Here is a 27,014-nt window from a genome sequence, read left to right on the forward strand (position 1 = left end):
AAACTTCTTCCCTGTGACTTTTTACTGCTACAGCCCAAAGGCTGCATAACCTCCAGGAAAGTATTTCCCACAACCCGTATGAAGCATAAACTCCCCCTTCTTTCCATCTCCTGTTACTGTTCCTTCCCCAGGCAATCTTGCCTCTCCAGACCCAACACCTGTTTCTCTCAGTTGAGCCAGTTTGTTTGCACCTCCTTTAAAACCACTTTTATGATTTTCCAGCTGTTTCCTATTTTGGTGGCCACCTAAGTTCTTTCCAGCTGCTACCTCCTTAGGCAGAGCTGTGCTGGCTCCATCGTCATCTGCTGGCATCAGCCTTCTGCCCTCCCTGCATTTCTGTGTGTGGGCATCACCTGTACCCCTGTGGACTTAATACTATTAAAGTAGTATCGAAGTATGTAAATCTGAGAAGCTGGCACAGGAACAAATGAGGATGTTTTTTGCTCAAGCACAGGAGAGAGAGTCACAGGATTTAGCTTGTATTCTTCACTAAAAAAGAATACTTCATGTTATTCTTTTAAAAGCAGGATGTAGTTATTGCCTGGGTCAGTCTACGTGAACTAACGTCAGCCAAGTTCATGCAGACCAAAAAGAAGAGAACTATTGTAAGGCAAAATACCCTGGCTGTTAGACCTTTCCAGCTCCTCTTGCTTTCTATGCCTTTTCTTTCACTTTATGAAAGTTTGTGCAGGAGACCAGCAGGTCAGAGGAAACAACTGCAGCATTTTAGGATGTTTGCTAAGACGTAGTTGCAGAGTAGAGCAAGACAGCTTAAAAAAATGAGATTACTTTTTTGCCTTTCCTAGGAGAAAATTTGCTCATACAACATTCTTTCTTCAGCACTTGAAATGGTTTCTCTTCCTGTTTATGGAGTAAGACATACATTCTGTTCTTTGGTTCATATTTTTTGAACTTCAGATACTTTTTTCCGTATTAAAACATCTCACAGGCAAATGCACATCCTTATTTATACTTCTTATATTAACCCAGTTACACGGTGGCAATAAAATTCCATAATAAGAAATAAGAACTCTCATAGCAGATTCATAAAACCCTCCAAAGAACAGAGAAAGAACAGACCATAAGTCTCATAAATCCAACTTGATTTATTCATAGTAAGAGTCTACAAATCAGACCTTTTTATATTCCAGGATATTTATGATAAGATGGTGAATGTAACCCCCCCAACAATAATTGCTGATCAAGTAAGAAAATGGATAATAGTTTACAAAAAAAACTTATCAAAAAGTGAAATATTATAAACAATAATGTGGCTTGTAGACATTAAATCCTGTATGCAGTGGGAACAGCAAGAATAACATTTCAAAGCTTTCATAGCTCTGTGATCCCCTGAACCAGAACCTTCCAGCTTTGCTGCCTCAGTAGCTGCAGTAATATGCAGATATTTTCCTTCAACAAATATACCCGAGTAACCTGTAGGGAAGATTCTATGCATCATACACATTTTCAGCCTCCAGAAGGTTTTTGAGGGGTTACATACACAAGAGAAAGGGAGTCATCTGCTAGAGCTGTCAGTCCACCCAGTGTAGTTGGAGGCATCTTTGGCTTTTTGCAGGCCATACCCAGGTTCTGAGAAGATACATTGGAAAAAGGATTTTGCAAACATCACCGTGTAGAGCTCCTTCAGTTACATTATAAAAGCCCTCCAGTTGACCTATGTCATTGCTCTTGCTTAGTCCAAGTACTTTGCTATAGAGGCAGCATTCAAATCCATCTTAGAAATAGGTCAAGTCACCTATATCTTTCAGTAGGTAGAAATTCCCTGTTTTCTACCCCAAATATGTGTATAGATGTTGCTCCTAAAGCGGATGTTCTAACAGCAACATTCTCCCTTGGCCTACAGAGTTTCCTTCCCCGCTATGTATCAGCAACATGAAAAGCATCCTCAGTCTCCCTTTTGCTAGGCTAAGCAAATTAATTTTAATCTCTACTTAAACAGCAAGCTCTTCATTCTGCTGATTATCCTAACAGCCATTCCCTCTGCTTGCACAAAACTGAACATGTACGCAGTGATCCAAATGAGCTCTATACAGTCCTGTTAATTTAACTGTTGCTCTACTGTAGTGGCAGCACTGAAAGTAGCTTTTCACATTACAGTGGAATCAGTACCTTGTGATCACATAGTATATCCTTCCTTTATTAACACAATTCTGTTGCTAATTCTTACACTTGCTAATGTACTGCTTTGCCCTGGAAGTATTCAAGTCTCATTTGTATGCGAACAGGACTTAAAAGGGCTTTTGGAGATAATTCCAGATAACAGTATGTAAGACTTGTGCATACTCAATTCAATAGTACTTTTTAGAGAAAGGAGGAAAAAGAATGTCTAGCAACAAAGGAAATTCTGTGAATCAGCTAGAAAGGTAAAAAGCAAGAACCCAGTAAATATCAGTCTTTTCAGATAATCTCTTTCACTATTCAGCTATTCTTCACCAGTTCCTTATCTAAAGCCTCTGTGGCACACGCTGATGAGGGAGAATTCAACCTATATAGACTCATAGAGAAAGCGATGTATGCTCTAGGCCCACTTTTCAGCTGCTTAACAGTTATGAATGCTTTTCTTTTTCCTGGGTTTTTTGTTTCTTTTTTTTTTTATCATCTAGATTAGAATTCAAACAAACAAGACTTTCCTACCTGGAAGGAAGGTTCTGATTGATAGTATTTCTGCTTTTGGAATCTATTTCTCCCATTTAAAATTGTTCAAGTGTGTATCAAGGTCAATTTTCTGTGAGGATAGAGTGGCCAAAAATGGAAACATTTTGCCTGCATGATTTTGTGTGATTATGAAATTCTCTTGCTTCTCTCAGGAATTCCCACACAACCAATGATTTCTGCTTTGGTCTGTCCCATTTAAGTCATTGTGAAACACTCAAAAAAAAGTGAATGCAAATGCAGATCAGCCTGTTTCCTGCCTGACAGCAGCTTATGGAACTGATGGCGAACCTCTTCACAGCTCTTCTGGTTTTATTTTTCTCTTTTTTCTGGGCATCCTGGGGAGGCTGTCTTTCTCTGGGAAAGAGAAGGCATGTAGCCTGGTTGTTAGAAGTCAGCCTAGTGAGTAACATGCAGTACGGCCAAAACCCATGTGTTTTTCATGCCTCCACCTCCCAGAAGAACATGCCATCTGCACATCTAGGACAGACCAATCTTCTCTTCTTCATAGTCACGAAGGTTTTTGATAAAAACAGAAGGCACTGCATGGGGCTTGAAGAAGCAGGACAGCCATCCCATAGCCTGCATGGACTTATCAGCCATCATGGTCCCCTGCCCTTTGTGCATGAAATACAGGAAAACCCGGCAAAATATAGACATATTGGAATAAAATAGCCTTCTTCTAGAGTGAAAGGTACACGTACTTAGATATCGATGTTATCCAAGATCTGTAGGAGAAGATTATGTATTGCTGTCTGGTCTCTGCAGAGAGCCCCTGTCTTACTCTCAGCCTAATGATGCACTGGTATTCAAGTGTTATTTCAGTCTTCAGCAAGCATTCACAATTAACATAGGGAGAGTAATACTTATGTATTAGTTTCTGTATTTGACTTGGAGAGGCAAATGAATAAAACTAAATAAATGCCAACTGTTAGACCATGAGACTTAACGTGGTTCTGGAAATAGGAAATGGAGATTTTAATTGCATACAGAAAGATTTCAAGATCATTGAGATCACTTCCATCTGAATGCTAATTACTGTGGTTTCCCAAATGAAACCTCAGAATTTACAGCCAGGCTCAGCACCCATTTTCTTAAATCACTTCTTATGAGCAGTAATGACCAGTAATGAAGCAGCCAAAAGCCCTGGTGGCTCTTCTGCAAATGTACATTTCAGAGCCTTGAGACCTGATCCTGCAGCTGCCAGCTTCACCCTATGAAAACCATTAGCAGCTGGCTTCACGTCTAGAAAAAAAAATAAATAAATGAAATACGCTGCATTTTCACAGCAATCAATCAGCAGATGCAGTGCCAGGAAAGCTTCATAATGATGTAGATATTGCCAACTGACTTTGCAAAAAAATGTTCTTTGCAGGAGAGAAATATGTAGGCAAAAAACAACAGATGATCTCAGTGTACACTTATGTGCAGGTGGTATTGGTCCCTTTCTTATTTGGGCAGAAGGAGACTGAGACCAGAAAGCAGCTCACTTGCCAGAGCTATCAGTGCTCGCCCTCACACCTAAGAGCAGAAGTGGGAACAGGACAGCACATTTCTATGAACCCTTCTACACTACCTCGTTGGAGCCATCAGCCTTACATGATTAGATGAGTGACCTTGCTCACTTTGTTGAGCGTTCTGTTATTCTTACCAAGGAAAAAGTTCTGAGAGCAGAAGACCTTAAAATGAAAAATAAAGTTGGAAACCTTAGAGTTACATAAATGCAAGTAAACAGGGTAGGGAGCAATACAAAAGTATTAATGAAGAAAATGTTACTTTGGGGGGTTGTTTTCTTTTTTTCTTAATGTTCCGCAAAACGACTGAAAGCTGTCAGCAGCATCACTGCTCTTACATGTTGCATTTCCAAAGGTTTGTCTGCATGTACCCCTTTTTATTATCTTTAATACTTCCTGACGGTGATACTGAAATGTCTGGCATGATTCACACTGTGAGCAGTCCTTTTGTGAGAACTGAATGAAAACAGGCTGATAACAAGAGCAATTTCATTTAAAAAACCCAGCCAGGTGACTCGTTACATTATCGAAACTATGCATGCAGAACTCTAACACTACCATATTGTTTTAGATCATTTTTTCCATGGTGCAGGAGAAATATCTTTGTCAGCTCAGTGGGGAAAGGTTGGAGATGATTGAAATAGAACAGCAGGAGGAGGCTGATATGATTAGGTCACATAGCCAACTGCCCATGTATAACACAGTAATGGAGGTGAAAGCAGAGGGTAACCTAAAATTAAGTTGAAAGGACATGCAAGACAAAAGGCTACACATAAAGGAGGTGTACAATGAGCTGCTCTGTACAGCAGGCAGAGTGCAGAATTTTCATGTTCCATATTTAGGTATTCCCTGTTAATACTGATGCAAATGCTGTACTAGCTAGTGCTGGAATGTTTAGAAAGCATGCATAGAGAGAGGCATGTTTAATTAATTTTACAGTCCTGGGCAGAGAGGTCAGATGAAAGCCTGTGAGTAAAATCCCCAGCAGCCAGACTGGAGAATTGAAGAAAGAAAAGAGTATTTGAGAGAAAACTGGAGTTAGCTCTGGACCCACTCTGGTGATTGTTCACACCTCTTCAGCAGAAAATAAGGTCTTAATTTTGCTACAAGCCAGGAGGTAAAATGTCATTTTTGTAGGAAATCTTGGTTGATACAAATAAAACATAGTCTACTTTAAATTGTTCCTTCCGGGTAGAATGATGCTATATACAAGGCACCGAACAGCTGGTCAAATGAGTCATAGGGCAACCAGGGTATCAGTACTGTAGTGCCCTCCAAACAATAAATGATCCATAAAAGATCATTAGAAACTTCTGCAGTTTGGTACTGAGGTTGCTGTGGGTCACAATGTTATCAGGGTAGCATTTGGTCCCCGACAATAGCAAGCAAATATATTGGGGGAGCAGCTTGCAAAATCACTTTTGCTAGTCATCTTCATGGTGCTAGTTCAGTCTTTCGTTTTCAGGCACTGTTTTGCCTTGAGGCCTGAGTTCACTTCAGAACAATTTCCATTGACAAGTTAGATCATTGCATACATTCACAGTTGTGCAGGTCACAATTGCTATCTCCAAACGAAGACAGCAAGACTGTCTGGTAAAATCAGGAAGTCATCAGACACTATGGAAGTGGGTGTTAGAAATTGCCACAAATTTACGTAATCACTAAGAGGATATTATTCTCTCTTTCTATGGAAAAGGAACTTCAAAAGCAGAGAACAGTAAGAGGGTGCTAGTTACAATCCCAGCAGGAATGAAAGATTTCATTTTTTCTGAGGTGAGGAAGCAGTTAGTACCTTGAAGAAGCCGGCAGAACACTACCCAGCTCTTGTGGCAGGTCAAATATCTCACCTTCCATCTATAAACACACAAAGTTGTGACGGGAAGCCCTCACAAGCCAGGAAACCCCAGAGCTAGAGTTGTTTACAATGCCTTTTTTGCTCTTTGTGCTTGAAAACCCTAATCCAGTCTCTGTGACAAGATCACACACTGATTTGCTTGAGGACTGGCTCTTCGTTTGATACCCAGGATAGATGGCACTGCATTACCAAGCAGTGAGCCAGTATTTCGAGTCATTCTTATTTGTGAATACATGTCTTTAATGCATGTATGCCACAAAGTAGCAAAAACCATCCTGGAAGTGTCATTCATTTCCTGAAAGAATAATAGAATCAGCTAGGTTGGAAAATACCTCTAAGATCATCAAGTCCAACTGTGACCCCAGCACTGTCAAGTCCACCACTAAACCAGGTCACAAAGGACCTTGTCTTCCTTCTTTATTATAGCAACTGAGTGCTTAATGCACAATTATTCATTTACTTTCACAGCCCTTGTGGGGTGAAGGGCAGATATTATTTATCTTTTCCAGAAAAAAAAAAAAAGTAGTAAAGATCTATTAACAGGGGAGAAGAGCGGGTAAAATGACAGGGAATACAGACGCATTTGAAGTCTTTGTTGCTTAACTCTTTGAGAATTCCAGTTGTAATCAGTTATTTAGCACAGTTAGTTTCAAGACTGTAATAGGAACACAAGGCACAAAAAGAAGTGAGACAGCTAAACATCGGTATATCCAGTTTGTCGTTAACTGCCAATCCACCTTGAGTAATAGCCAAATCATTACTTGAATCATTAAAAATTATCTTCAAAAACTTATGGAGAGCCTCTGAGATCCAAAGGACAAAGACAGAAGTACGAATTCAGTACTTAATATCAAAAAGTAAAGAAAGGATTATTTGAGAACCTACAAACCTTCCAGACTACCTTCAGTGCAGGTTCCTAATGAATCACAACTGGCAGAGTTATTACGAAAAATTAACAAGAATAAAATTTATTACTGAGGGTAGTGCACATAAAGCACAGCAACTCATTAAACCTGTGCTCTTGGACTTGAGAGGCCACAGCTGGAGTACTATGTCTAATTTTGATAATCATACTTAAATAAAGCTGGACAAATTAGAGGCAGTTCAAAAAGGGAGCTAACAAGGGGCCTGGAAATGTGACCTGCAAGGAGAGTTAAAAGAAATAGGTTCATCATAGAGAAAAGAGAACTGAAAGGGGTTGCATTTAATCTTCTAACATGGGCAGCAGAGAAGGCAGCAGTTGGTCATTCCCCATATCTATGTAAGCCAGAGGAAGAGGGAGACCAGCCAGACCTCAGCAGAGGTGAAGGCTGTGCACTTTCATGAGAGACTTAAGTGGTGGGACACCTTGTCTGGGGAGATCAGTGTCCACAAAACTCCCTTCACCTGGAGCTGAGAAGGGGATAGTCAAGCTTTATAGGTTGGTGGCTTAGCATCATTAAATCCTGCCTTAAAAGGGCGAAATAAAGTGATGGGGAAAAGCTGACGCCAATTATTAAAAACAAATTGCATTGTATGAGCCGATTTTCCTCTCTGACAGTTACTGGTCTAGTAAATAAAAGGTGATTATGAGGTGTGATATATCCTGACTTCACCAGCATCTCATGGCCAACAAGTTAATGGTTTAAGAGGCAGGAAAATGAGGCTAAAAGTGTCTCATCTGCTGAGGTGTCTGATTTGTGAATCCAGAGCTGCCTAAAGGGGAGACAGGCATGGAACTGCTCTCCCCTTCAGAAACCTTTTTTTTTTTCATGCTGAAACAAGACTGCTTTAAAATGCTTAGTAACAGCACTTAGTAAGAGAAGGAAAGGGAGAAAGATCCTTTTCTCGTCTCCTTGATTTCCTAAGAGTGGTCAGCCCAAGAAATAACAGCATTAATTTGGGAAGTCTTGCTTGGGCAGACCCAGAGCAGAGCCCAAGCCTCTCATTTTGTGGCTCTTCATGTGCTTTGATTATTCCAAAGCACAGAGCTTCTTACCTTATCTCCCTTTTTTCCCTCCAGTAATTCCATACTAAAAATCACACAACGGTAACTTCAGTGGAAAAACATACTTCTGTGAAAATCTGAGCTGTGGCAAGTCAACATTTTCCAACAGAAATATTTTTCACCAGAAAGCTTGCATCCAGCTCCAACGTTTTGATTTCAGGAGCTGCTAAGCTTTAAGTGCCTCATATTTCTGCATATCAGGGTCGTCAGTCAGGCACCCAGAAAATGAGGAGCATAAAAGTAATGATCACCTCTGACACGGCTGGAGTGACTTATCCAGCATGACACAGGCCCCCGTGGCAGCCATATCAATCATCTCCTCAGGGCAGCATTGTCAGAATACTTTTTTTCTCCAAAACATCAATACTAGCTAACATTTTTTAAACACCGTCATCTATTTCAGTCAATCTTATTCTTCATAGTTTTAGTCTCTTTCTATTGGGAATTTCAGAGTGTATTTCATAGTATGAAGTGTCAGGAGAACTGCATCAAGGAACAACATCCTTTCCTTTGCCACCTCTATTTGTTTGCCCGATATATATGCGCAGTAGCAAAATATACACATCCGCCCAAGCAAGAGAGTAAGTAACAGTTCTGATGCACCACCACATACTAAGGATCTCTTAGCCTTACTAAAAATTATAATATTCAAAACCTCTGCATGACCAGAGATAAGATTTTTAGGTAGTTTGATTTTGCTACCCAACATTATAATTATTTTTATCCTCCTTCATAACATTTGGACAATTAAGATAAAATATTAATGGGTAAAGCTACTGCTTTTTTAGCTTATCCATACAATTGCTTTAACTCATTTATATGGAATAATTTCACAAATAGCTTATACTTCTGACTTTCATCATCCAAAAAACATACCAGAATTAACATATGGTATCTCACTCTATTCACTTTATACTGATTCCAAGTACTCAGGGGCAAGTTGTTAGTAGACAGAGAGTAAAACAAACATCTAAAAACTGTGCCAAGCCCTAAATAAACAAGGGTGCCAAGCTCCCCCTTGTTGTTGAGATTCAGGGGACTGCTCAGAGGCCTCTCCTCAGAAGGACCCTGAAGATATTCCCCTGTGGCAGCACCTGAGGCTCCATGCAAAAGAGTTTGCAAAGGTTTTAGAGAATTTCTGGAAGCTGCTCAGAAAGATAAGTTCTGCATCAAAGCATCACACTGCTAAGCGCACAGACCAAGCAATGGTAATGTCTCTAAGGTTCATAAATGTTACCCTGTATGTGTAAAATGGGATTGTGTATAATCTGTGGTCTATGTTGTTGAATGCATGTGGATTACATGACCCTCCCAGTCCTTTCCTGCCCTATTTGCTTTGACCTTTGATTGCATTGCCCAAATGTCATGTAGTTCTTTGCTTCCCAGCTCAGGCTAGACCTCACAGCAACAGGGACACGCAGTCTGTTTTCCCAACTGCATGTCTTCCTTTCTCCTTCTAGCAAGGTTTTTTCTCATAGACAGGATTTTTCCCCCTGTCAGTGTAAGAGGGGTTAACTCAGCTGTAGTGTTAATTTTACTTGGGCCAGAAGAAATGATTAATTGCTTTATTTATTCTCTTTAATCTCAATCTTGTTTATTAACACCTCTAACTCCTACTTGATTTGGCAGAAAAAAATAAACTCTTATTTTAGCCATTATAAATATATATACACCTATGTTATAAAAAGACTGAAAAGCAGAGCTTCAACATATATGCACACACATGTATGATGACATCTCAGTTCTTTACATCCTGCTGTCCTGGAAGACGAGACCTAGCCTAATGACTATTTGCAGAGCCTTTTCCAAAGAGCTAGAACACCGTTTCTCATGAAATCACAGCCAAAATAACCTGCTGCTGTAAGAAATCTTTGAAAGGATTTTGGCAATGCAAAAATACTGCAAATTATTATTGCAAATAAGATTCAATCTGTATAAAAATCTATGTCATTCTTGGCATATACCCATGCACTCCATGGACTATCCTAAGAAAAGGTTTGCCTTGAAAGAGAAAGGTCATTTTTCCCTCTTTAGAAAAGGATTTTAAATGCTTGGACACATTCCAAGAATAGGTCTGAGAAGAAAATATGAAAGCTGTAATCTTATGATCAGAGTGATAATGTTTTTGGTCCCTGATTAAAGAGAAATATTCAGCTTTGATGTACTCTTTGTAGTCAAGGAGTCATAATGAATAAGTAACAAATATCAAGAAATGAGTTCAAGAGAAGTACGGAAATTAACTGGTTCGGATGGCCACTTCAAGTCAGACCTACACTGTGTTATCCATGTCAGTGATTGAGGCGCTAATGGCAGATCAGACTTGCTGGCAACATGAACATATTTGCAAAGTAACTAGGAAGCACTGCAAACTAAAAAGGTGCAAAAATGTAGGAAAGGCAGTTGTCTCTAAGGGCAGATGAAGACTGTGACTTCCTGTTGAAGAAACACATAGAAATATTGCATGGAATAGAGACATTGAGATAGACATATTTCATGACATAGAGACACGGATACAGAGCGTTTTGGATGCACAGTTAGGGGAGTCATTTATTTATGTGGCTGATCATGCGGAATATGGGAGATAAATCAGAATTAGACATCCTTGCTTGAGGTAAAGGGCAGGAAAATAACTGTATTATAGAAGAACCACCAGGAGACTGAAGCAGTCTCCCGACCTCATGTTCCCATGCAGATGCTATAGCAACAGTTTAGAGATAAGAAGGATTATCATGAAAAGCAGTAGGCTGACCCTCTTTTTAGCACTGTTTATGCCAAAATGCCTCTGTGATCTACACTGGGTAATCAGGGTTGGGATAAGTGCCATGCCAAGACATATTTCATTTTTCTATATATTTATGCTGTGTACATGCACTGTTTTCCTGACACCAGAGCAATAGCAGCTGTGTAACTTCCAGCTTGTAATGTCATGGGGATATATTTTTCACAGGAGACCTGTGTTTTGGGTTGTCTGTCCCACAGTCAGATTAAAAAAAAAATAAAAGATACGGGCTCATCATACAGGGCAGTTCATGCGAATGGAGGCAGTTGAGATAGGGAAAACAAAAGCACAGAGATTGTACTCCTTGGAGCAAACATCATGAACTGATCACCCTCAGCAGCACGTTTCAAATGAGCAGAACTTGGGTTAAAATGGCATTGGCAACATTTTTCTCTACTCAGCAAGATCTACCATAGTTTCATTTTGAATATGACCCACTTGGCCTAGAGAAAAAGAAGCCTATTTTTCTAAAAGTGAAAGATTTTCTTTCAGTGCATTTGCAAATGAAATGACTCAATGCCTCCCGCTTCCAAGATATTTAATTTCAGGTTGAAGAGGAATTTAGACTGACTTTTGATTACTACCAGTCTTTTCTCGTGGTTTTAGAGATTTTGTTTCTCTGGATATACTGAAAGGTTTAATTTTAGATTCAAATAAGTTGCTTTTCCTCCTGGACTGGTGAATTGCAAAACATCTACTCACTAGATTTTCCATGTGCCAGTAACATCTGGTCAACGGTTGCCTTTTTTAAATTTACTACAGAACAGTGTTATAGCTGTGCCTTTCTGTTCCTCCTACAAGCAGTCTTTTGCTTTCTGGTTAGCTCTGGGTGCCTGTACTTATTGCAGCACAAAAATGTAGGACATTAGCATCGGTTAATCCTTTTATACCTCAAGTCTTCACATGTTTGGCCAACTCTGCTTTTCATTGTGCCTATTTGCCTCTGGAATAGCCTCAAAATTCCAGATGCAGCAAAATAACGCAAAGTGTAGCCTGCCCCCATGGTACTGCTGGAAGGCTATTTTAGAATTAAGATAATTCAGTGCTTTAAGTGTGTTTGCTGGAACCCTAGGAGCAAGCTTTTATCCCAGTTTGCAGGGATTTAGCAATTCAATTGTTATTAATATTGAGCCATGCTGCTGAATCTACATGTTCTGTAAGGAAATAACCTAAATGTTAGTGCTTTACTTTACACTAGACACTTGTTTCAGCAAATAATAGAAAAGACGAAAGAAACTTGTCTAAGGACAAGGACTACAGTTTTGCAGTGGCATAACAGAAAAAGAATGAAAGGCTAAAATATAGCTAGCAAAGACCTTCACAGTAAATTTGGACCCTGACTTTTCTTTCACACCATGTTCGAAAATAATGTGGGGTAAAATAAAGAGTTGCACTTCCTGCCCAAAGGGTGAGTTGGAGGCAGGGTAGGTGTGGGGGCTGAAGTGAAAAAATAGCTCATCTCAGACTTGCGATCCCAGTGTGGTTCACCTTTGCAGGCTTGAGCATTGGGTCTTCTGGTGTCCGTCAAACAGAAACACAGACCTATCCACAGTGTGCTTTGATTGAGAGACAATGAGCCTTATGCTGCATACTGCTGTGATGAAAAGCTGATTTTTGGACCACTGAGAACAAAATATGCCAAACATGATCAACTGCAGAATTATTCTAGCCAGTGGAAAAGACTCCAAAAAAACAACACAAACACTAACCTAAAACCCAAAAAAGCAATTCAGTGATGGTTTTTCAAAAGAAACAAAATTACTTAAGAATCACACAGGTAGGAAAATTCTTTGAGATTGTGATACTTTGCTACTTTGATACTACTATACACACAAAAGTATGATACTATTTTTGACTACTCTTTGTCTCCGAACTCTATTCATAAATGAGACTTTAAGTGTAAAGGTTGCTTACATAACAACGGGTGAGAGTGAGAGTCCAGTAAGGATGTTTACTCATACCTGGTCCACCTCTAAAACACGCGAATGCACTTATGCAAAGCAGTTCAGTTTGATAGTCCATGAGGAGCAATTTTCTTTGCTGCACAGCGTATGGATCAGAAAGGAAGGTGGGCACAGGCCACCACAACTGGGAGGCTGGGCAGTGATATGTCTAAATTCCCACCACTGGGAGCAAGTGACAGCAGGTAAACCTTGCTTTTTAGGGACTTTGCACCTATCTTATCCACTTCAGAAGTCTCATCTGTGAAACACTCTCCCACAGCAAAGTGCTTCTGTCGGAAACTCTTGCCTAGAAAAAAAAGTTTTCCATCTTATTATAATCAATAAGAAGAAGTTGTGGCAAAGAACTGGTTTTAATATCCCGCTCCCTGGTTTCTGCTCTGCAGGGATATCATGAGGCAGCAGAATATTTTGCTCCCAGACCTGTAGGTTTTCCTGATGGAATTTTGTATTTTGTAAACATAATTGAATATGCATCAGTGCAAAGAAAATTAAAAGGGAGGCAAACAGCTTTGGAAGATGGAGAAGTTGGCATATCCTTATTTATAGTTAACAATGTATAGTTAACCAAATTATAACAAAGGGAGCAATTTCAGTGGGAGAGGAATCTGCCACAGAATATCCAAGTGCTCAGGCCATTGCCCCAGCACATGCCAGACCTTGTTTCAAGTCAGGGAAAACCAGCCAGCTCCAAATCTGCCAGTGCAGCCCAAACCCAGCAGAAGATGTCCCCGAGTCACTTGCCCTCTCATGTTTGTTTGCCTTTCATTGCTCTTCTGCTCTTCTGGTCTATGCTGCAGACTGTGCTCTAAGCACATCTAGTGCCTCTCGGAGCATACGCACTGCTTGCGAACAATATTTGTACAACTCAATTCAACATAAAGGCTAAAAAAAGTTAATGGGATCCTCATTTCCAAATGCAGAAAGATGAACACGGTAGAGGATAAAAAATAGAAAGCCTTGAGGTCACATATGAATAAATGTGAACAGGTGTAAGGTCTGCACAGCAGCATGTGGCACCACCACTTCTCAGTCTATCACAAGCAAACCGTTTTCATTAATGGGCTGACAGGTGTGTTGTTCTAACCATGTGGTTAAAAACATCTTTAGGTTTCTGTAATATTCACCCATGCAGTGAGAGATGCAATAGTCAGTCTTGCACATGGGACCACAGCTGACTCATGCACTGGTTTGGAGAAGTAGGTCCACAGCGTGTCTTTTGAAATGCCATATACCTGCTTTAGTGAAAACTAAGCTTTCACTGAACTGGGCTGGAAAACAAAAGAAGTAGAGCTGCCAGGGTTCCATTCTAAGGTTTAGTTATATGTGCTTGTGCAGGATATTAGCAGATGCCAGGCAGATCTACCTGTACTAACTTTCTGTTCTCTAAACAACTCATAAAACACGACACAGAACTCACCAAAGACTGTCATTCACCAGGTTTCACATAATCAAATTTTTCAAGTTTCAAAAGCAACTCAGCAATGACTGCAAACTGCTAAAGAATAAAGTAGCAAATGATAAATTGATTGCCTGCTGTTTCTTTGTGTACTAATTTGTGTTATGGCTTTCCAACCTGAAATTGCTTGACTAGATTTTTGCTGTTTGTTTTTTGGTTTTGTTGTTTTTTGTTTGTTTGTTTGGGGGGGGGGGTGGGGTTTTTTTTAGCTCAAATTGCAAATGAAATTACTGTGGTAAGCTGAATACATCAAGTGTAATGAAGAATTGATCAACTGTTATGTTGCAGGGCTTTTGTGAACAGTGGTTTCTAGCCTATCTTCTTAAGATGAAAATTACAGTTATTAGCCAATTACCAAGTAAGAATGCAAAACTGGGTCTGATTTTGATAGTAGAAAGATGGAAGAAAACCTGAAACAGTGCATGCTTTCCTATAATCTCCTTGTTTTGTTTATGGATAATATTTTATGTTGAATTATTCCCCAGAAAAAGAATTAAGTTCTTGTTACTTCTTCCTTCAGTAATGCTGGCTTTAAACCATCTTTTTCAATAAAAGGTATGACTATTTTATAAGCTAAAAGTCCACTTCCACTGTTATCAGGTAGGAAGGAGGTGGAGGAGTAGAATTGAAAGCTCAGCATGAAAATGGCTCAACAGAAATAAAAAATTACTAGGATTCATCTTGTCTGGTGAGAATTACCTATACTGCGTCATCAGTGTCTAAAAAGGAAAGAGAATAGTTCCCATCGAGAATAATCTGTCTGGTAATATTGTTTTCTTTTATTTATTTTGTAAAGAATTAGAAAGTGCCACTGCTACACCCCCTGTAAAAACTACCAGCACCACACTGACTTTGGCGGAGGAAAACTCCATCCCATCCCATCCCATCCCATCCCATCCCAACCCAACCCATCCCTGCATGAGAAACTCTCCACATAGCCTGCCCAGCTATTGAGGGGTAGAGCTCATTTCCTGGCTCAGAAGACTTTATAAGGACACAAATCCCTCCAGTACATTTGGAGTCATTTTCAAATGAGCATCAATTTTAAAACACATGATACTACACTGTGATCAAAGTTAGTTCAGTGTAAATGAGAAAAAATCAGTTGGTTTATCTTCTGCATAGCTGATCCCGATCAAAACACATCTGCCTATAATATGCACCATATGCGGCAACAATTGTCTCATGTTTATTTCTATGACTCCTTAATCCCCTGTGTCCTCTGTAAGCATGCATATCTGTATCTGCAGCTCTAGCTGAATGGCCAGAGAAAGGCATTTTGCTTCACACACATATAATTATGGAGATGTTTTTTCTTATTATCATAATTACATCCCAAAAGATTGCGCAGGTAGCAGCTGTAAAGGTAATGAACACTCATCTGATACCAGCTGAACTGGATTTTCTTTTATATCAAAAAGCAGCTTATAGCTGAAGTCCTTATTGATTCCTGAAACCTTGCTATTTTCATGAAAGCTTCTACTACTCATAAACAAGCAGAGATCTGTGAAGCAACCAAAGCAGAGATGACCCTTAACAGAAAAATTAGTACATGTTAGAACCATGAATGGGTACTAAGTTAGTCTAAATAAAAATAGTAAATGCAATTATCTGGAGGGTTTAATGTATAGGAACTAAAAGCCTTGCTCTTTCATGCCATGAATAGGCATCAACAGATCTCATCCGTGTGCTAGACACACAGGGGCTGGTGTTTTTACAACTAGACATACAAGATTCCCCTGCAATACCACCATGACTGAGGGAATCTGCTGGTTGAAACTGTGGCCATCCTGTTTCTACAGGAGAAAAGCACTGATGCATATTAATTTTTAAGATAATTATGACTATATATACAGAAACCATATCTTTCAAATGTCAAAACCAACAAACAAACAGGATTGCTGATAAGCTCGGTTTCTAGAAATCTATTAATGTTCCTTCCACGGTTGGGAATGCACAGCTTTCCCTTACCAAGCTGGCCAGGCAGGCTGATGACTATTTCTAGCTCATAACCTTTTATTTTAATATTTTTTAATCCGTCCAAAGTGCTATAATGCATGAGAAGGATTTTTTGCATCCATAGCAGGAGCTGCTATGTGTTCAGTTCTCCATCAGCTCTCTCCAGGTTTCAGAGAGTGGGCAGCCTATGACATGATGAAGGACAAGGTCAAAGGTGACCTGAATTTGGGTAGGAAGGTGCATTAGTTGGGAAGTGGAGCGTGTCCACGTACACTGCTGCAGAACAGAAATGAATAAAAACTCACTCCAAAGGCAAGAACAAACCAAACCATTCTTTCTAAATGTCAAAACCCTGACAGAAAAGCCCATTACAAACATGTGACGAGTGTGTGACTGCCGAAACCACTATTGTGGCAGTGAATGAAATGAATAATAGTGATGAATAATAGCAAAACAACAGCAGGAAAAATTGCCTCGTCACCCTGCATAAATTAGGAACTAAATCACACCCAGGACACACACATGAATCTGGCATTTGGCAGTGCTAAGCTGCCTTCAGTCAGATTCCCCTTATCTTTCCACCAGTCTCTGCTGCATTCTGGATGCACTGACAATAAGTTAGTGGCAACGCTTTCCCCAGTGCTTCATCACCCATATACAGAATTAAACTGAAGAAGTTGCTGGGAAATGTGGCCAAAATTCAGCATTTGCCATGGGAGCAGTGTGGAAAAATGTGTGGCTCGCAAACTGTAATTAGCCTGCATGGCTGTTAAGGCTTGGAAAGCGCTCCAGTTCTCAAAGGGGTAAACCATGGAAATCAAATTTCCATCTGAATAGAGCCCAGTGGGTTCTAAAATCAAAACATGTGAGTTTGCTTTTGGTACTGCTATTTAGGAAAGCTATATTTGCAAGTGTATGTTCAAGTGAGATTAGGAGGTAAGAACCTTTTCATTTATCACTTTTTTGTTCTGAGGAATGAGAGCAAAATAGACCAATCAATAACAAAAATCATAATTTTCTTTCATTGATTGCTCAGAAGTCCTTAAAGGCATCATCATTAACTTAGAGATAACTTGAGGGAATTTATGAGGTTTTTAATTCTCTTCTGACACAGCAATGGTAGGTGATTTCTATATTTAGAGTTTCAGCCTTCCTGGCTCTGAAGCTGAGCCAGAATTAGCGAGGACAAGACCCGGTGAAATTTAATAGAGTAACTGACATGATTTGGCTCTTGCTTTTTCTAACTGGCACATTCAATACATCAAGCTGTATTTTGCAAAGCAGGGGAACTACAGGCTTCACCTGTCCTGCCCAGCTGCCCGTTGATTTTTATCCAAGTGATCACGTGTTGTCCTTCATTATTTGTGAGCAAATTTCACGCTAATGAGAGATAACAGCTAGTGAGTCCTGGAGACCAAAACATATTAAAGGGCACTTCTACTGGTAACTTCCTGGCTCCTCCAGGTCAGTTGACCATGCATGTGGTGTTGTCCCTGAGAATAAACACTCAGTTCCTTCATTCTCTCTACTTACGGAGCACTGAAGAAAGCACTTTTCAGCACATTTGTGACAGTGCTCCAAACTCCACATTAAACTGCCCAGAAGTTCCCCAGACTTTGTTCATGATTCTTGCAGGGACCACTTGTTGTCACCTACGTTGTCAGCCCCTCTTGATACCTCTTCTAGCCCTGTGCAAAATGCATGTCTGCCTTTTTCCGCATCCTCCTGTGTGAGCTGTATGTACTGCATTGTTCTGCAAACCATTCAGGGGAAATACAGGCTAGAAGAAAGGTTTCATATAATAAATTTCTCCTTTATAAACCACAAGTTAAAAATAGAAATGCAACTCAAGATAAGAAATATTAGCATAAATAAATATTTTCTCTGGAACTGAACATTGGCCCTTGGTTTGTCCAGACTATATTGCTCCACAGAAGACCAGGATGATGAGTGACCTTGTTCCCAAGCGAATGAAACTGGGATGTATCATATAGGCAACATATACCTTGAGATTGTAGGAGGATTTTTTCAACTACATTTTCTCTCAGGGTCTCATGCTATCACCTTTGTGCATGAAAAAAAAAAAAAACCCAAAAAAAAAAACCCACCCCAAAAAATCCCCAAAACTCCCAAATTCCCTAAGAATTAAGCAATAAGCTTCCCAATCCTGCCTGATTGGAGCAATCTCTAGTAAGATTCAGTTACATATGCCTTAAGTACAAAATATCAAGGGTGTAGTATAAACCATTCATGGGACTGAGGGAAGGAGGAAAGGGATCTTTCCCCACATAGCTGCATCTATCTTTGGTGCTTGGCCCACACTTAGGCACTGCAGGAGGGTGAATTGCAGGCTATGTTTTGCTTCCAAACCTATCAGATCCCTAGAGTTGAACAGTCTAAAGAAGAAAGAAGAGTGCTTACTTTGTAAGACATACATGTGAGAGAGTCTTTAATTGTCTGCTGAGTTACCTGGCTTACAAGAATATGTCTTATTTTCAAAAGAGTGTTATACCTAAGGGGAAGCATTAAGCAGCAGATTCCTAGAAAACCATGTTCCTGCTTGGCTGGATTTTCCTTCTTAATTCTGTCTGTTATTAGTACAAATAATATGTGTCAAAAATGTCTTATTCTTTTCAGCAGGTGCTCAGCCTCTTCCCGGGTCAAATTTTCTATAATTACATTCATTTTACATGATGGTTCATTTACCTCTATCAATTTTGTCTTATGATCTCATTATGACTTGCTCAAGACCCAGCCATTATGAGTATGCGGTGTTTACACAACGTCCTTTCTTATCATTTCAGTTAAGTAGGAGGTTCTTCTGCTTCTGAATTATCTGAAAATAGCTTTATTTATTAGCTATCAAAGTTTTTTATGAAATTATTATGCTTTATACCAAAGAAGAACACATGGTTCAAGCATTTTTACGGAGTGATCACTTTCCCATGCACAACAAATTTCTGTCTCTGAATACTTTTAGGATTAAAATTTTTGTCATCAGCATGCAGAATAATTGCATTAAAACCTTAGCAAGTACTCGTGAAATAAAGCAGCAGCTTTCACCTGTCATAAACTATTGGATGTTCCTTAGCTACAAATGCCTTATCTATTAATAGGTTATACTTTACATGGAACTTGCATCCACCAAAAGAAATCTGTAAATCTTGTCAGATAAGAGCTTTCTTCTGTTATTTTGAACACATCCATTAAGAGCTTGGAAAGAATTTCCCTTTCCCAACATATGCCTTCTTTTTTGGATCAAACTCTCTGTCAGTGTATGGTAAATCATAATGTGGGGAAGTGGATGGCACTGACAGGTTGAAAGCTTCAGAAGTTTTCACTTGAGCTTTGATACATCAGTGAAATGCAGCCACTGGGCATGGACGTGGCTGGTGATTAAAAGGTTTCCTACTGTCTCTGAAAGAGAAAGAGAAGAAAGCGAACACATCCCTCGTCTGCAACTAATTTAGAGTTATGGCTTAATAGCCTATGTATTTTGGACTGATTTTTCCAAATGAAAATCTTTCATAATTTTCCTCTGAAGTGAAATTACAAACGCTCTGGAAAATGTTTTGTTCCAATATGGATGGTAAGAAGCAAAGAGTAGAAATCTGAAAATCTGCCAGTGATGGATTTCAAAAATTTACTGTATGCCATAGAAATGTCAAAAATATGAGCATCCTCATGCATAAGTTGAAATAAATATAAATATAAATATAAATATAAATATAAATATAAATATATAAATATACATATATAAAAAGTCATGGTGTGAGGGTGAAACTAGACGATCTTTAAGATCCCTTCCAACTAAACCATTCTGTGATTTTATGATTTATATACGCATGCACATACTTAGATATACCTATGTGCGCATAGTTTCAAATGTACTTCAAAAGCTCCCCAGCACCTCTTTCTCCCTTTGAACAGAACCATATGAAAGCCAGTGGACAACCCCGCTTCCCAGCTCTGGAGCTCGCTGCTGCTTTGGGGGAAAGCTCCAGCTGGGCTCCCACAATGTGGGGGGATGACTGCAAGAAAGCAAGCTGAATCTGGGAATATATCTTTCCTCATCACAGAACAATTGCAGCACATTGCAAGGTGGTGCTGTCGGTTAGTATATCCTTGATCAGCCACTGGGTTTTCATTTATTCTCCACACAAAAATTATTTTGCAACCCATGTGCTATTTCCCAGAGCTTTAGAATGCCCTTTAAATATATTGCATGGCTGGCACCGCTTAGCCCAAAACAAACATGTACCTCAGGCTTGTGGACTATATTTCTTTAAGGGTTTTCTACCTGCCACCACCTATTGATATTATGTGATTTGCAGCCACTATTTAAAGCAAAAAACCAAAATCTCACAGCTCCTTAAACCTTCCCCCATGTAAGCCGCTGATATTTACTGGGAGCAAGAGTGACAGGCAAAGTTCTGTCACACCTGCACTCACCTGTCTTTAGAAGTAAAAGCAAAAGGTTTAGCAAATTATTTCCTGTAAGTTTTCAGCCTGCTGCTCCAGTTTTCCTGGCATCCCACCCTGACATGTCTTGTGATTCCTCCTATGGCCATGAGCATTAGCCAGGATAGATGGACCCATAGCACGTGCCTGGTGGTCCCTACAGCAACCTCTTTTCCACCAGTGCCTCTGCCAAAGAAGTGCACAGGTGGCTCAGCTGCTTGCAAGCCATAGAGGTACCAACCTGCTTAAAATAAGCTCCAGCCAGCAGATATTTAAGGTGTTAAATGTATAGATCTGTGCTGGGGGTATCCCAAAGTAATGCCCTAAAAGCTCCTTTCCAGACTTGCTTGGATGGTTCCTGGTATAATCATGGAGCCACATTCCCCTGGTACAATACTGAGCAACCCACCAAGAATGGGCTTCTAGGCTGCTGCCCCCAGGATATACTGACATGCATGTCTTCTGCAGCCATGGTCACATTGATGTTTCCTTTAGCTGAGAGCCATACCCCAGGTCCACAACAGTATTTCAGCATGAAACACGAGTTCAGATATACACTTTCTGAGCATTTTCCATAAGATATTTCTGGATGATTCTGTCTTCTTCAGGAGGCTCTCCTATTCCCAGCAAGCCCACTGGCTACCACTCATTTCATGTGCACATAACAACTTCCTGTACATTAACATCAGGTGAATGTCAACCTCCAGGCGTTAACAGCAATATCGCCCATGACTTCAGCGGAGACAGATTTTTCCCCACAGGACTTGCTTTATCAAGAGTTACTCTAATGCCACCTTACTTGGCAGCTGCAACAGTTGTTACCTGTTTGCTTTTTGTGTCAAAAAGGAACTACCCAGTGCCTCTTTGCAGCAAGCTGCTGACACAAAATTGTTGGCTTTAAAAAATGCTTTAAGTCTAGTAAAGTGAACAATTCCTTATGTCTTAGCAACAGCTCCTTGCCTACATGGGGTGTGGTGGTGGTTTAGGGAGAAGGTTTTTGCAGGAGACTAAATCACCAGATACCAAGAATATTCTGAACTGAGAGCAACAGATTCTCCCTACACAGTTTAATTTCTTCCTGAAGGAAATTTGAATGGTCATAACAATCATGAGCACACAGCTCCCTGAAAAGCCAGCATTTTTTTCATAAGCCCTTTTAATGCAATCAGTAGGAATAGAGCTGGGTGATTAAATACTTCCTTTTTAAAGGCAATCTAGCCTTCATGCCACAGAGTAACAGCGACTCCACAGCAGACACGGATGTGGACTTTTATTGTTCCACACAATAGGGGGGACAATTGCAATATTGAGCACTTCATCACTGTACACAAGCTTGACATCTGCATCTGACTTTGTCATGAATTAAAAATGAAGAGGAAGGCTTCATCTGATTAGAGTGTAGCTGCAGTCACCATAAGGTACAAATGGGCATCCCTCAGGTGTACAACCAACAGGGCTCAGCTGTGTATTCTTGGGTTTTTTTTAAATAACATTTTCATAATACAGATGGTAACAGCAATGCCTTTATTTCTGCAGGAAAGGCATAATAATTAACTTACACTATGGCCTGCAACTTACATGTTAAAGTTTACAATGATTGTGTCATGAGGCCGTGTTAAGCACCACTTTATAAGGGAAACTTGATAATTGAGGATTGTTCTGATTATGATTTGCTGCAAAATCTAGGTGAGCTTTTGCTTGAGTTCCCTCCTGCTCTGTGTCAGCGCACCACCATTGACTACAGTGTGATTCAGTCTGATCTGCACCAGGGTGAGAACAAAATCCGTCAGGCTGGCTCCAGGGGAACTGACAGTGGATCAATTTGTGCTGCTGCCTCCTCAATAACAGCCTGCAAGCATGACTAAACCCAGTCACAGATATATAAACATACTCTGACATTTAATAGAGAATAAAATACACCTTTAGAGGTGGTGGCTGCTTGGGCCAGAGTCTCACATATATGTTCTTTAGGGAGTGAACACGTGGCCTTTGTCTCAAGTACTGTTAAATTTAATGGGTGAATACTCCACTCTTTACTGAGCTTGCATGCCTCCTGCTATTGTGCTCCTCCAAGTCCCTCCCTGCCCCTTTGCAAGTCCCATCTCCAGCATTCAACTCCTCTAAAGTTAATATGCAAAACAGCATTTTCTAAACTACTGCAAACAAAAATATGTGAAGGATGAAAAACAATTAGGCACATCTCACTGTTTAATATATGTGCATTGTTTAGACAGAGTAGTTAATCACTGGTAAAACCACGACGTGTTTTGTGAATTTGGATTATAACTAATATGTTTTGAGCAGAAGGTTATCAATTGCATTTAAAGAAGTATTTGACATTATTGAGAAAGTGAATGCAGTTAATGATATGACAGTGCTCTTGTAGGATTTCTGTTGAAATACTGTACAAAGAGATGTTTACTTTTAGACTTTTTTGTCTTCAGAAAGCAGGTACTTAGGGCAAGCAAAAAGAGCCTTGAGCCAAAGTCCTGCTCCTGTGAATGCTTCTGAAGTACTGAGTGATGTTGAAGCAATTGGCAAGGGTCTGCATTCTTTAAAAGTTTTTAAATATAGGGTAAATTTTTCATTTCTGTCAGACCATAGTTGGTTTGATGAAATGTCACTTATTCCCTTGGGTTGGGAAGTGGCAAAGGACAGCCTCCATATTGTCCCATCCGCTGCACCCAAATCTCCAGAAAGGACATCTGAGGGAGGGAATTAGATACCAGATTTAATTAGAGGTGCAGTATTTCCAAGTGTTCCCGCTCTAAAACAGCTCTTACCTGTAGAAAAGAAAAGCTTAGGGCACTCATTTTTCACTTAAAAAAGCAATTTCATTAATTCAGCTGAATTCTGCATTGGAATTGCACCATCGCTTTGACAGTTTAGTTCCATGAAAACTGCAATAAGGGCTCTGTTATGCTACATTTTGTCCCCATTTGTCTTGTATACCATTGCTTTGCCTTTGGCACAATAAAAATAATCTTTAAAAATAGTACCGTAAAAGGATTGACTTTGACCTTCTGAGTATCTTGTCAATAAAATAAAAATGATAAATCTGTTTCAGAGTGCCACTGGCATAATATTAAAGCAGAGTTACCATCCGAAAATGACATTTTTAAAATGCTATTATGGGGAGGGGTCTTATTCTCTGTCAACAGAATCACATAAATAAGCTCTATTTACAGTGCAAAGAGGTGATTTTGCTAACTGCCAGGCTCACTCCTGAAACCAGTTTGAGCAATTCCTATGATGTGTTCTCTGCCACTTACATCACCATTAGCAATTTAAGATTACTGTAGCAGGAAATTAGCTGAGCCTTTTTTTGCCAATGCATAACAGGGAACAACTCCACCTCTGTCTCCTCCTGTGGCCTGCTCTACAATGCCAATACAACAAAAGTGGACTTTGCCACATAGAGAAATGGAGAAGAAAACCAAGAATAGGCCCTTTTTTCTACATGATCAGCTTTTTTAAAATAAACAGCCTTTCAAAGAATCACTACAAGGCTTATTCTTATTAGGCGTCGTGGTTTACCCCAGCTGGCAACTAAGCCCCACGCAGCCACTCACTCACTCCCCCCAAAAGGATGAGGGAGAGAAAAAGAAGAGTAAAGAGAGAAAAATCATGGGTTGAGATAAAGACAGTTTAATAGGTAAAGTAAAAGCTATGGATGTACAAGCAAAGCAAATGGCATATTTTTTTAAAAGATAAAAAGCATACACGCAGATGTTCAGGCATCTCTAGGAAAGTAGGGCTCCATCATGTGCAATAGTCACTTAGGAAGACAAATGCCATTACTCCAAATGTCTGCCCTTTCTTTCCACCAGTTTGACTTGCTGAGCATGACACCATATGGTATGGAATATCCCTTGGGTCAGTTGGGGTCAGCTTTCCCAGCTGTGTCCCCAGGACACATTGGTGAAGAGCAGAAAAGGCCTTGACCTCATGTAAATAAAGCTCAGCACTAACTAAAACATCCCTGTTATCAGCGCTGTTTGCAACACAAATTCAAAACATCACCCCATACTAGTAGCTACTGTGAAGAAAATCTAATCTATCCCAGACAAACCCAGCACATTAGTTGATGAGAAACTACTGAATATTCTGTTAAAAAAATCAAGAGATAAATACAAATAAATGGGGCAAGTGTGTAAACAAACACACGCTATGGGGCAGCAGTTTTGATTTAAATTTTGTGATGCATGCACAGAAGTTCTCATGTATTTGGCTTTATAAGTACATGCCTCAGGCGAGTCTGACCTGTGAATATCTGTGTCCTGGGTTCAGCAGTAGCAGTCATTTTTCTCCTTCTCAGTAGCTGGAGCAGTGCTGTGGTCTTGACTTTCAGCCTGGGAACAGCATTGATAACACCGATGTTTTTAGTTGTTGCTCAGTAATGTTTACTCTGACCAAGGACCTTTTCAGTCTCCTGCTTTGTCAGGGAGGAGGGGAAGCTGGGAGGAAGCAGAAACAGGACACCTGACCCAAACTAACCAAAGAGGTATTCCATACCACAGCACGTCATGCCCAGTATATCAGCTGGGAGCAGTTACCTGGTACACTGCTCAGGTTGGTCTGGGTATCGATTGGCTGGTGGTGAGCAGTTGTATTCTCTTCCCTTGTTATTTCCCTTACCATTATTATCATTGGTGGCAGCAGCAGTGGTTTGTGTTATACCTTAGTTACTGGGCTGTTCTTATCTCAACCCGTGGGAGTTACATTCTTTCGATTCTCCTCCCCATCCCTCCGGGAGCTGGGGGAGGAAGAACGGGGGGAGTGAGCGAACGGCTGCATGGTTCTGAGTTACCGGCTGATCTTAAACCACGACAACCTGCAAGTCTAACCTGAATTTATTTCTAAAAACCTTGTAATGTTGTTTTTTTACCATTTCTTTTTCTCTTAGAATTTTTTTAGTTTTGTTATTCTAAAAATGTACTTAAAAGTATATGAAATTCATTTGAGCATCCAGTTATGTCACGATTAAAATGCTCATTCATATAATATATGAAAAAAAAAACCCAAAACTATTTTCCAAAGATCACAAGGCTTTGGAACCTCAGAACATCATTTGATTTCTGAGGAGCAGCAATTCAGATATTAATCCCTAAAGATAGAATGAGGTCACATTAAAGGTTTAAGGCTTCTGGTTCTGATTCAAATATGATGAAAATCTAGATGACTAAAATTTTTATGTTATCAAGCTTCCAAGTTTACATATTTAATTCCAAATTCTACCTTTTCCTAGTGTTTGCCTTGAACTGAATCTGAACATAAGAGGATGTACCCCTTTAAAAGGTGATTAACAGTATCTAATTAACTTCAATTAACTGTTTAATCATTGTCCTTTTTCACCCTTTCCAGTTCCTGAGTGCTCACAGGAGGGACACCACATCCTCCACAATCCCTCCCGCAGCACGAAGTTTGACTCACTGGAGCTGCAGCAAACAGCAATTCAGGACCTGGTTTGCGACCACTCCTTGCCACCAGCATGGTACTGTTTCATGATTGACAACAAGCCTGCAGAAATGCCAACGAGATGTGTTGAAGTCAGTAAAACCCTGGTGAACTTGAATATATCCTGTGATGTAATTTTCCTTTCCAGCTACCTCTGTATTCTCATAGCCAGTAGACTACAATGGTGATAGATGGGAAAACCACTTTTCCAATGATAATAGTAGTAGTAATATAATAATAACAACAACAACAACAAAAATAAGAACAATGTCATATCCAAGGGCAGCAGTCAGAGACCAGGACCTCTATGGGTTGGGCATTATGCAAACAAAATCCAAAGTGGTTTTGCAACTGTAAAGAGAGATACTTAGTAATCCACATATGTCACCATAAGTTATACTTTTTTTCAAGTAATTCTACTGCTTTAAGAATGGATTCTGGCACCTGACTCTTTCCCCGTATAATTTACCGTGAATTAGGAATATATCCTTATTATGAAATCAGAAGGAAAAAAACATAAAAATTAATATTAGAGGATATTCTTTGGTGATACAGAAGGAAAAGCTAAATTTGAGTCTTTTTCCACTATTACTAACATTACTTAGTTTCATAATACACAAATGGCTTTTTAGAGAGAAAAAACCCTCTACCACTTAAGTCTACTCTCTGAAAAAGACAAAACTATCATTATCTTTTTTTATGGGTATGACAATAGCATTTAACTTGCAATGATTGCTGTCAGAGCAGCTTGAGACCAACTAAAGTCATTGTGAAGTCAAATAGCCCAGCTGCATTTTAGAATACTTAAAACACACTATTAAATTTATTCAGAAAATAATAAACATTACCATAAATTACTTGACATATTAAATATTCAACCTAGATTGCCAGGAAGTTTAATATTAGGTG

At 39.7% G+C, this 27,014-nt stretch overlaps 1 protein-coding gene across 1 annotated transcript in view; it reads left to right on the plus strand.

Moving 5' to 3' along the window:
* The window catches only part of LOC136010049 (von Willebrand factor D and EGF domain-containing protein-like), a 183,118-nt gene that overhangs the window by 15,329 nt on the left and 140,775 nt on the right, over positions 1 to 27,014 (plus strand). Inside the window, 1 exon segment of the mRNA XM_065670656.1 lies at positions 26,013 to 26,197. Coding sequence (XP_065526728.1) covers positions 26,013 to 26,197 — 185 coding nt within the window.

This window comes from Lathamus discolor, chromosome 3 (assembly GCF_037157495.1).
Source record: "Lathamus discolor isolate bLatDis1 chromosome 3, bLatDis1.hap1, whole genome shotgun sequence".
NCBI lineage: Eukaryota > Metazoa > Chordata > Aves > Psittaciformes > Psittacidae > Lathamus > Lathamus discolor.